This window comes from Atractosteus spatula, chromosome 9, assembly GCF_055471065.1.
Source record: "Atractosteus spatula isolate fAtrSpa1 chromosome 9, fAtrSpa1.hap1, whole genome shotgun sequence".
In the NCBI taxonomy this organism is placed as follows: Eukaryota; Metazoa; Chordata; class Actinopteri; order Semionotiformes; family Lepisosteidae; genus Atractosteus; species Atractosteus spatula.
This window is the reverse complement of record NC_142714.1, coordinates 14,886,882-14,900,000: the sequence shown is the minus strand read 5'-3', so window position 1 is coordinate 14,900,000 and position 13,119 is coordinate 14,886,882. Positions and strand designations below refer to the sequence as shown.

The window sequence follows — 13,119 nt, the reverse complement described above, 5'->3', positions numbered from 1 at the left end:
CAAGTGAAGCCTTGGAAATGCTCAAACTCAAAAGAGTACAATAACAGAAACAAGAAATTGGCTGAGTTGCGAGCTTCAATCTCTTATGTCTATAGCTAGCTGGTCATTCTGCCAACTCAAAGCTACTAAGTAAGCTTTAGTTTTATTTTATGAACAATTTCCACAGCCTGAAAACATGCTGCACTTAGGGGCTCTAACCTGTGTTTCCAATCATCCCTGCAGAGGAAAGATCCCTCCAACATCCAAGAGTGGTGAAGGGGAAAAGAGCCCTCCCCACTTTAAAGGAAACAAAGCAAGAATTCTACAAAGAGGGTTCGGATTGGTGGTTAGATTAATGTTTTACATAGATATGAGGATTCATATGGCTAACATTGGTGGTGCTTCTTTTTGTTGCATTTGAACTTAATACACACATTTTAATATTTAGAAAGAATGAACATTAGAAAAGGTACAAATGAGAGGTGGCTATTCATCTCATCTGGATGAAGTACTGGTTTCAACAACATGACTGGGTAGCTAGTTCTACACTCTCACAATTCTCAGCACAAAGACATGCCTGCTGTTCTCAGTTCTAAATGCATTTCCACGGTTTCCACTTGTGTCTTCTGGTTTGTGTTTCACTGGTGGGTTTCAGATGTTACTGTGCAGACTTGCCAACAACTCAAAGGTAAATCAAACCAACCCCCCAAAAAACTGAATATATATACCCATGCAACCAAAATACACAAAGTGGACAAACTTACAACATAAAGAAACATAACTTCATGGCATCTGAGTCATATAACTGTCAGGCAAATACTTAATACCCCCATATACAGTAAATACCTGAGACAATTTCTACTTTCAATTATAAATTAGTGCTATATTTAGCACCAGACCACCAATGACTTTTAAAACAGACATCTGTTACACTTTAAATGGATGACTCCATTTAATGATCATAATTACCATTTAATTATTAACTTGTTAAAGTGAAAAGAGGCCACTCTTCCCAATACCTATGAAAACATATCTGTGTTTGAACAAAGGGGTATGAGCTGAGAAGTGAGTCTTCTATGCTACTAGCTTTCCATGAGCACAAAACCTGGGATATCTTTAGTTTTTGATGGCCCATGGGGAATTAAACAATATTCCCTTTTAATACATAATAGGTTTAAAAAAAATAAAGTAATGGATAAACACACACAAAACCTGGATACATCTACAACTGGCATTAGAAAGGATTTCACAATGTTTTATTGTGCATGTCAGTATTTTAGCTCTCTTTTGCTATACCACTGCTGACTTGTATAATGTCTCTTTCCATTGAATAAGTTAGACATTAACAGTAAGTTATTGCAGTCTTTACATTAATGTAAATCCAACCTGTGGTCTCTGGGGTGTGCTGTATTCAATTCATAGTAAAATGTGGAACAATTTACAATGCATTACAATTGAAGTTTGATCTCCCAGTAGTTTCTACAGTAGCATAACACAGCCCACATTTTCCTATTCTTTGAAATACATTACATGGTCTTGGTCCTATGACAGTTTACTTACAAGGGGTTACACATTAGATTTCAATGTAACATTTTATCTAAAACATTCAATATTCTGAGATTTTAAAATATTTCATGCATAACAAATTCTATACATATACAGTACATGGTGCATGTGGAAAAATTAAACTACAAATTAATCAACGTTTTTATACATACTGTACATAATACAGTATATAGCATTTCCTATGATTCCCTGGAAAGGTATGATAGTTTATCTGTCCAGTCTACTATATCTTCTGGACTATCATCTGGATTCAACTTCTCCATTTGCTTAGTATAGTCAATAGTATCCACTGCCTTAAGCGACCTGCCTCCCTGATTGAATAAGCAAATAAACTGGCAGATAAAGCCTTGTTATTTCACGCCTTGCTAAGTAAATATAGGGAATAATCATCCTTCCATTCCTCTGGTCTTACACAGCTCCACAAGAATTAGGAGGTTAAAGGTATTTGGTGATGTAATTTTCCTGACACTATGATCCCTCTGATCTGCCTCATGCTTTGGGGTCTCTCTCTCCGGTAACCTTTCATACTCTGCAGACTCCACTCAGCAAGGGTAAGCTAGAAACCCTTGTGTGGCAACCTTAGCCATCAACACAATCCGTGCTTTGGTTCTGGTTAAAACTGTTTTATACATATGCTGCTGCTGAGGACGATCAGTAAAAAGAAGAAAAAAGAGAAAAATGTAAAGGTATCCCTTTTTCTTTGTCACAGTGGGCACATGAATGTAATTGCCCATATTGAAGTGTTGCACACAGTATTGTAACACAGGCTAAGATCACTTAAAAGGTCACATGTCCAGTTAGAATACAAATGCTATATTTAAACACCTCGGTTATAAACATAAAGTACTGGATGATGGCAGAACACCACTGAAGGGGTACACCACCATTAAGACTACATAGCATCACTAATTAATTACAGGTATGAGTCTTTCAAAGGTATCAAGAAGCTATTAATTATTTTTTAAATCTCCTATTTACAAATAATTAATTATAAAAAATAGCAGTAATTTACTTAATGAAAGCCACCTGGCTAATGACATGTGTATCATATGCTGCGACAGTAGTTAGCATTTGGAAGAGTTATATGTAGAAAGTGGTGCGTAACTAGGCTCTTCAGGGCATAGAGCTAACTGAGGCGTATCAAATTTTTACTAATGACTTTGAAGTTTTGCAAAACTGAAGTTATAACGTCAGCATTTTGATAACAGCATTCTATTAAGGTCACAATGAACAAAAACAGGCAAAGTACCATAATGTTTAGAATATTCCTCATGTCTTGAGCCTAAACCATACCACTGTGGATAAATCAGTCTTTCTTCAGAAATAATATAGCCAATATTAACTGTGCATATAGTCAACAACTATTATTTAAATTGTAATATAAACATTGTTTTAAAAGAATTTAGCATTGGATTTTAATTTTGAGTGTGAAATTATGGCAGATATTACAGTTTAGCCATTAAATGCATGGCAGGAATGAACAATAGGTAAAAATAGTCTCTTAACACAGACATTCTACACAGTGCAGTGAATGTAAGAACGTTGCGCGTGTCCTGTCTTTTTTAAACAACACTATAAACCAAAAATAAGAGTTCCAATTCACTAGAAGAGCTTTGGTAAAATTTCCAGTCTATGCAAATCTGTCTAATTACACATGCTAATGTTACAATATACGAAACATCTGTTTTCTCAGCATATTCTATCACAGACAAAATAATAATGACTGAATGGTTAAGAAGTAATGTCGTTGCACTTAAATATTAAAAAAAGCACCTGTATTTATGCTGATACAAGGGCACAGACAATACCTGAAACTTTTTAATGAAAGGTTGTAATAAAGTAATTTGTTTTATGCTTTCTCTTTAATGCAAAACAGAGATCTTGTTTCTTCGAATTTTGTGACTATTTTAATGTAGGAAGAATTCTATTGCAATGAAGAAAAAATGAATGTATTCCTTGCATAAGGAAAATATCACAATAGTTTGATGGAGAAAACACTCTGGGGACAGGTACAGATTTTAAACACAGTGAGTCTGTTTTTAAATATCCAGGAAAGCTAGGTCCACAGAGAACCCTTTTCAAGAGGTCAAAGGGATAAAGCAATTTAAGAAAAATGCCATTTTTGGAAGATCCTTCAGGAGTACAATAACTGGGGATTCAGCCCACAGACTATGTATTTCCCTCTAACTAAGCGATTATGCTAAAAAAAAGTGATTATTTAAAAGTAAAACAAAGTCACTTAATGTATCCTGGTTTGTTGGCACAAAACTAGTTTGCTGCCTTGAGTCATTTCTTCCCAGGTAAATTTAGTTTTTTAACTGAAGCCTGTATTTCATCAACATTATAAAGAAAATAAACCAAATGATTATTTAGTCTAACCTAATCGTAATGGCAAATGGCTAATGAAAGATACAGACTGCCCTCAGAATGGCATGTAAAACACTTTCCCTTTTCCCTCTCAACATAACTATATGACAATTTTGATATGTTTCTTATGTTAAATGTGATGAGAACAACTGGCCAGCTCCTTTCCTCCCCCAAGCATGTCTGTAGTACTTTATTTCATAGGTTTCATTCTTTTCTGCAATTGATTCCAGTACAAGAACTGTTCCCTAGACAATAATCCTTAGCATAGCTACCCAAGTGTACACTAATGTTTTCACATTCATTATAATGTGATTGATTTTATTAATTATTTCTGCAGATTATTTATATGTGTGCTTATTTGTTTGGCTTTTATTTACTAGATGTTTCCATTCATGATATGGCTGCTTCTACCGTCCCTCAGTTTCTGTATTTATTTGAATATCTACTGTAAAGCTTTGTGCATTCCTGAGTGGGCTGTTTGTTCCTGGAGTATTCTGATCATCACTGCATGCTGGGTTCTCAATCTACTTCATTTACAATATGCTTAGCGGGCAAGTTTTTTCACTGGCAAAAAGAAATGTAGGATCCCCTTCAAGCCTCCTTGCCAATACATAAGATTTATTGCATTGTTTTGTTGCATTACACTGATGAAGCAAAACAAGTACCCCACCCAAACTTAGTAATCATAACACACTGCTGATAAAAGTAACCATGTTCCACACTCATCTTCCTATTTCATGGCAGTGAAAGTTACATATTTTTTAAATCCTTAAATCTGAGATTCCAAACACAGCATCAGGTTCTTCATTCATGACCATTCTTGCTGTTCAGATTCATCCAGCTCTGGGCTTAATGTTGCAGTATCCCAAACTACGTAGAACAGTGCAGCCATTAGCTTACCACAAACACACCTGACAGCTTTGCAACTGTTCCAGCAATGATCACATAAGCAAGAACACACTTGCTATTAAGTTTTACAATCTAGAGGCTATATCTGTGAGCATAGCTACAGTGTATTACTTAAGCAATTTACATGAGATATACACTTGAGAGGTCTCAATTCAATTCTCCCCTGAAAAAAACAGCATACAATATACACAATATATTGGAAACTATTATAGAAATGTGTGGCTAGTTGCACCACAACGTGACACAAAATATATGGTGAATGGAAAAAAAATGTAATGTAGCTAGAAAAACTGTTGTAAACCATAAATGTTCATACACCAAAAAAAACACACTGTGCTTTCTTAAATGCAATCGTTAAGCTTGCTAATAATAAAGAAATTATCCTACTGTATATTGCTCTGAGGGGTTACCTGAAATGCTTTCAGAACGATCTTGATTTCCAACAAAACAATTAACATTGATATGATATTTGCATCAAAATCAAGACAGTCAATGAGGGAGGACTATCTTACGTAAAGCATTTGGAATGATGCTGCACAAATAAGTGACACATTTTGTGAAAAATGGGACTCGCCAAGATGAAGGCATCTGTTAGCTGTACAGTACATTTTGCAAATTTCGAATCTGTATTTTTCAGACGCAATATACTGCTTTATGCCCTCAGATCACAAAACAAAAACATCATGTCGAAAAACTGAGGACTTTACTTAAAAATAAAACTAATTTTAAAATGGTCATTTTATTTTAAAGACACATTGAGCAAAAAAAACAGTCATTGCTTTTGAAATTACTAGCAATTAATCACTTTAGGAATTTAATCCCAATTAGCATCACAAACTATTATAATAATACTCATATCCAGTGGTGGTCAAAAGGCAAATACTTTACTCTTCTCCATCTCCAAGAAGATGGTTTGCCTTTGTACAAAATCTGGTCAGTGGTTTATCACAACTGGGTGTTTTTCACTCAAACAAGACCATGATTTGAATATGCATGCAGTATGAACAATCCATCTCATGTCTGTAATGAGAAACCCCTTAAGGCATAAAATGATCTACTGTACACTGGCAAAGTAGCCTAGTACTAACAGTGTATACTGGTCTGTGAACCATTGCATCATCAATCTAATACATATTTACAGTATAAATCAATCCATTTGCAGCTAAATATAATACCTATACTTAAAGGCTGTAATGTCCAAAGTTTAAGGATTTTTTCCCAGTGGCTGAGGCAATTTAAGTTAAAAATTAATACTTTTAATTTAAATAACTGGTAACAAATGACTGCCTTCTCCCCTTTTGAGCTGAGAACCATCTCTTTAATTTGTTTTATTTTTAACAGGAAAATAAAAAAAGCTTGAAAATCATTTAACCACAATCTAACCTAAGGAATGTGCAAATCCAGAATTCTTAATGAGACTGTAGTAGATCGGTACTGAGATGATCTTCCAGATCTGCACACGTCTTTAATTCTTCAAGCAATTTGCATGTATTGTTTTCTTAATCATACACCATGAACAAAAGATTGGTTGTAAACAAAAACCAACCAATATATCCATTAAAAACATGATTTTATTAGGATTGTATTTAGGACAAACTATGGGTTGATTTTTGACCAAATTTAAGAAGGTCCTTAAAGAAAACTAATAAACAATATTAAACATTAATAGCCTGAATATTAAGTCTATAGTTCTAATGGTTGTTACATAATGCACTTCCTAATGACTGATGAGTTGAAAAATAAAATTATAAATGTATGAGGGCCTTTCCAGAAAGTACAAGACTTATGTTTGAAGTACCAGGCATGCCACATTTTCAATACCTAGAATTGTTTGACACTACAGAACAAAATATAAAGTACACTTACAAATAACATTAATTTTCTTTAATAAGGATGAAAAATATGTTAAATATTCAATTATAAAATTGTCTTCTATGAATAGAGAGAATGTGAAGGACATTGGAATTTAATAAGTTACGATACCATTTTAAAAAATCACTATATGCTCCTTCCCCTGATATGTTAAAGATAACTGGCTATAATCCATAATCTTCACACCAAAAACCCAATTTATACCAAGCACGAGGTATAACACAACAATATCATAATACAATACATGTAAGACAATAATTCATTCAATGTTCACAACAAAACTACCCAAATTAATTCAATTAGTACTTAGGGTGGGAGATCAATGAAAATATATCAGGAAATTAAACATTACAGGCCATACCTGTTTCCGAGTGTACCAGTTTACTTTTTCTGTTCAAAGTGTGGATCATCAGTTTATGCTACACCAAATGAGATTGGAAGCAAGTTAACAGTTAATACAGCTTTTTCAGATTAAATAGCATGTAATATAAAATTAACACCATAACCGAATGAATAATTGTGGAGTGGTCCCAAATTATACACAGTTACAATATTACCATCAAAAACAAAGTATCTCCTGCCAGCTAATCACCATATCAATGGCACATGCCACAACAGAAAAGCACTAGTTTATTCCACTGATCATGGTAGATAAACCCCAAATAACAGAGAAATTAACAAATGCTTGACATTTGCTCAACATCCATTATTCTGACACTACTTCTGAATTTCAAAGCCTGAGAGCATGCTTAATCAACATTCATATTCCCCAGTGTGCCACAGGCACCATATTGTGCCCCGCCTAAGCACTGATGAAAACTGCACATTAGCTATTTCCAAAATGTTCTGGGACCATGCAGTGGAGCACGGCTATATCTTGCTCCTGCTCTCACACTTTCCTTTTAAACACTTCCAAGACAAAAGCATCTGCCAGTTTTTACTCGTGGGATGTATGCAAAATGAACTGAATGCAGTTTTTAAAGAGAGCGTAATCATTACATCCAAATTCATTCATAGGGCAAGGAAAGGCCAAAGAGGCCTCTCTGGGGACAAAAACCTGCGGGAATTTCTCCCCAGTGAACTGGGAGCCATGCACAATCTTAGGAGCAGACAATTTCCAATTCTAATGTCCAATACTATGAGACTTGTGTCACATCCTACTGGCCTAGATACACCCATTCTGTTTCCATTGTAGCAAGCACAGACACTAGACAGGACACTACTGCTAAGCGGGAGGTGCAATATTTGCATGTTATTCAATTGTGAAAGGGTAAAAGTGACAGCACTGTGTCAAATTCTTTTCCCTTTAGAACTCAAACTCTGTAGGAGAGGCATAGCTGACAGATGACTCCCCAACATCTGTGTTACGTGCACGTCACAGATGAGAAACCTCACATCCCTGTCATATTCACAAATAAACAGATGACTGGCGTTTTGCAAGAACTCAGTTCTATATCTATCTACTGGTCTGGACCAAGTGCATTTTTTTTTTCTGCTGTTTCCTCGCTTTAATTAATTGATCTGCATTTTGGCACAATTAATTCAAAATATTAAAAGCACAAATGTTTCAGCCACAGGAATTGAAGCTGCATTTATTCTGAGCCAAGACAACTTTGAATAAGCAATCTATTTTCATATATGCTTGAGAAAATATTCTTATGGTATCATAACCAGTTTAAATGTTTTTGTTCTCCATTGTTACTAACATCAAAGGAAAAAAATATCTAGTATACATCTTCATCATTTGACTTTAATTTTTGCTAAGAAGAAAATAACACACCAGAGTATATATAAAAATTCTCCACATGTAGTTCCATACATAAAAGCCTTTTTGGTCCTTGTGTTAGGAATGAGAAAAATGTGATGAATATTTCTGCCTGCTGCACAAGACCCACCATGTGGCTAGTTTGATGTATATTAAAGCAGATTACTCTCTTTACTGTGCACCTTGGTGGTTCACCAGCATAGCATGCTGTTCAGGCCTGTGTCTGGTATATGCGTGATTAGAGGTAAAACGCCTATCAATTCCTAAACTGAAAATGACATATGTATGTGGGCGCCATAATTATATTATACTTAATAATTGTACAAAATAAAAACTAGCTTGAATCCAATGTGACACTGATCCACTATAGTATTTATATGGGGTCATGTACCCTAATACTGATGTAAAATTATTTACACCCCTTTATTCAGCTGTTCCTTTCTTCGTGGCTCTTGCAAGATAGCTACTAAAACACTTGAGGAAACAGTGGTTAGTGTTTTGAAACAGAATTTTCTTTCATTAAATCTACTCAAGCAGATATTAAAGATGCATTTAATATAGTAGGAAATGGTCGGTGGGCACCACCAGCTGTGACAGACCGGTTACTGATGAGCTACTGTCGGCCAGCCCTCTCAGCAGGATTCTGTGTCTAAGGCTGCTGAAGGACAGCGATAGCTTCCCTTGTGTGTAAGCTCTATTCATCTCCAAAGTATTTACTAAATCACGGGCTCCTGTGCAGAAACTCGGTGTTTCAGCGCATGCTAACAAATGATGGATGGCCTAGTCAATACGTTATGTCTTGAAAGCGTGATTTCCTGCCATTCCAATCTCTAAACCTCTAGAGTCCTCTGAGCTGATCGGACATCCAGAATATATTTTGCAGGCTGTGAAAACAGTGAAGCAGCTCCGTCTGTCAGTCCTAAAATGGGATTTTGTTTAAATCTCGTTTTCACAAGTTAACAGCAATAGAAAAGGAGAATATACTGAATGAATAACTAAAAGTTAATGCTTGGCAAGCTCATAATTTCAGCATTCACTAGAAATCAAAAAAATTTGATCATATCATTTCAAATGGAAGGCTACTTTGTTCAGCAACAATATAAAAAAACATTCCTCTGATGAAGGTATATTTCTAGGGTAAAAATATAATGACTGCTGGTAAGCAACACAAAATGGTACAGTACATATTATTTATCTCTTATAATTCATGATTATGTCAACCATGTTTTTGGTGGTATTTTTTTCACTCCTAGGATGATTCACCCAGAGGTGATTTGATAAAAGAAATGTATATGCTTAATGTGAAGAAATATTTCAGAAATCAGGCTCGAGATCTTATGATATGAACAATATTTATAACACAGTATTTTGTATATTACACAAATATAACATCCTGGAATACACTCCTACTATCCTTTTAATGATCATATTACATAAAACATTACTTGTATTTGGAAATGCTCTTAATTTTATCTTTTATTATTTAGGAGGCTGACAATTTAATCCATAGTGTCTTACATTTGCACCCATTTCTGCAACTGGGTATTGGAAGAATTAAGTGAAGCACCCTGATCAACAGTCACTAGGATTTGAACTAGAACCTTCCAGTTACAGGTCCTGCACAGTATCCACTGCACTGCTCAGTTGCCCCTTATCACTACCTTCCAGAAAAAAGGAATGACTTTTTCTTAAATCGTGAGGACATTCTTGAAGCCACTGCAAGGCACAGGTATGTATAGCAATTCCTATGAGTCTTTTTATAAAGCTCTCCAACTATTTTCATAAATTTAATCTTTCTTGGAAAGCATCCTCTTTAAATTACATTCACTCATCAATCAGGATTTTAGACTACACAAGCAAAGACAAACAGCAAATAAATTCAAAGTAAGAAAAGCTATATTATCTGGTGCACAGTCTCCTTGAAATTCTTACAGTAATGTACAGTACCTAGAGTATTTTCCCTGAAGGCTTACCTTATTCTAAGCAAGATTATATATAGCACAATGGAGCTAGAGAACACTCAGTTCTGCTGTTTCTCAGTAACCTTTAAGGAATCAGAACTGTCATGTTCAATAAAAGGATGACATGTTGGTGGGGTGGGGTATTATTGTTTTTTCTTTGCTATTATTGCATTTTTATTCTATTTGAGAAGGAAAGAATTTTATTGCCTCCTTTTCTTCTTTTTTTTTTAGCTTAAGACTAACTTGTCTGGAGAATTTGTTGTGGAATCAAGAACTCTTTACCGTTGTTTTGCAAACAGATTGTGAACTACTGTGAAAGAAGAACTAAGCATTCAAGTGTTTTCAAATGTGAAAAAAGGAGATGTTTGCGTATGCGTGTTTCTGAAGGGCAGGGGAGATGGTAAAGCTACAGTAAGCAGGTGTTTAAAAGTGTTCAGAAAGCTTTCCTTTCTAAGCGTTAGCGTTCCTATTTAGAAATAGGGAAATTCCTAACCCTCCATACGTGGTAAACAGGGATGCTTACAATTACATTACATTTATTTTTGGATGTTGTTCTTACCATTTAAAACCACTTCATAGTGCCGCAATTTGCATATGCAAGGTAGAAGGGCACTTATACATTCACTGCGCAGACAAGAACAACAGTCCTGGTTCGTGTGACTGCAGCCCAAGCAGTAGTTCAGAATCCACGAGAAGAGACCTACTGTAGGAAATGGGTTTACACAGGTGCTATTAAAGGGATCAGCTGAGGACAGCCCACACCTGTGCGATGAGGTGTGCCAACGGCAGAGCTGTGACTCTGACACTCCTTCATTGTAATGCATGGGTTGCGTGTGTTTTTGCAAAACATTCCACAAAACTTCTGTCACTTGTTTAGAAATGACCACTGGCTTAGACAAGCCAAAATCCCTCTTGAGGAAATACTCGGCAAGGGCAGACCTTGTAGTTTCTTTGTCAGAAAACCATTGTTACTATCCAGTTACCCATAGTCTTGTCCTTATCTAAAAAGTGAAAGGGCATCACAACAATGGAATAATCTGGCCAAAACAAAAAATCCTTTATGAGCGAGACAGTGTGGAGGGGCTGCCCTTCACCGAGTAATAAAAAAGTAATAGAGTAACCTCACTTCCGGGAATCTCAACAGGCTACCTATTTTATAAGAATGGGCTGTAATCCAGGGGACCGAACATCTGCTCTTATTCGTGGCGCCGAAAGAAAGCGTAGCGCCACACACCATTCATCAGGCATATAGTTTGCCAGCGATACATATTGCCCCAGAATCAACAGGTGATTTTTCCAAACAGAGGTCTTTTCCCTTATGTCTAAACTCCGTGTTCACGCAACTACAACAAAACACCGCCGCGGATTATTTCATATCTTCTATGCAAAATTAAACAGAGATTACACCAACAGACAATCCTAAAAATACCACTTAATGCGTTCGCTTAAAGCATGTTTGCATTGTATGTTCAATCGATTGGATAATTTGCCTGTTCTGAGTAAACAAGAAGAATGGGTAAGGTACCTTAATTTAATGTCACTCAGGTGACAGCCTTACCTGGGAAACTTTTCCTTAAGCATCCTCATACACTGGCGTGTGGGTCGGAGTTTCTCCATAAACCTCGCTATCTCATTGTATTCAGATCGAGACAGCTTCATGGTTTCACGCCTTAAAAATAGTAAGTACCGCACTGGTAAATAGTTCTGTATTTGACTTAACCTCAGAGGCACTGTCTTTCACCAGCTACCTGATAAATGTATAATGCTTTCATTTGCCATTTGCTAAAATGTATTGTGATTGTTTTTTTAATGACTGATCACCCCACTATCCGCTTCAAAGTAACACAGTAGAAAAACCACTCATTATCAAAGGCTTTACGGGTTCGCTTCTTCCGACATGCATTTAAAAATATTTAATCCTAGATTTCAAATAACTTATGGTCCTTTGATTAAATGTGGACAGGCTAATTTAAAGGCGCTTAAAATGTAGTTCTAGCTAACGTATGCAATCCGCTTCTCTCTTCCTGTTTACGCAGGGCACCCGTTTCCAAAAGTAAAGCGGTGAACAGACTGTCAAGCCTAAATTCACGGTTTACTTTTCACACCTAAAAAACTGAAAAACGTACCAAGCTACAATTTTACAGTTTCGCACAAAATCTGTACGTGCACGTATGACCTCTGCAAAAAGAAAAAAACGTTTTTGCTTCCCGCGGTCAAGTTGAATCACCCTTTGGCAGCAACAACGCTGCAGCTCATTGGGTAGAGCCTGGTAGAGTCAGTATTGTGAAAATACATAGGAGAAGCGGTCCTGCTGGTGAAACAGGCGACTGGTGTACTGTAGTCTGTAGTAACGAAGTGCAAGCGACATTTTCGCTTGAGTAGAAATTTCTATCAGTAGTAGCAGTTGTGATTTTGGAATTTTTAAATCTTCTATTCTTCTCATAAGGATTAGTGAGAAACGGATATTTGATTTTTTTTTTAATTCAGTTGAGTTGGAAATGCAAGGCTCGGAAAACAAATTTGAACTTTGCTCCAGATGTGAACAATCAGAACGCAGTAACAACGTGTATTTGCAGTATAGACTATCGGTGATTTATGGGTTGATAGATTAATATTAAAATGTTTGTTTTTCCAAAATTTTATGTTGTATAGCAGGTGTATATTGTGTATAGCACTCCAGGATTATTACAGTTCATGCGT

At 35.9% G+C, this 13,119-nt stretch overlaps 1 protein-coding gene across 1 annotated transcript in view; it reads right to left on the bottom strand.

Annotated features, from left to right (window-relative positions):
• cdin1 (CDAN1 interacting nuclease 1) overlaps nt 1–12,078 on the bottom strand; it is a 67,468-nt gene extending 55,390 nt beyond the window's left edge. The window contains exon 1 of the mRNA XM_088925626.1: nt 11,978–12,078. Coding sequence (XP_088781752.1) covers nt 11,978–12,078 — 101 coding nt within the window. The remainder of the gene's footprint in view (nt 1–11,977) is intronic.
• Between the last annotated feature and the right edge of the window lie 1,041 nt (nt 12,079–13,119).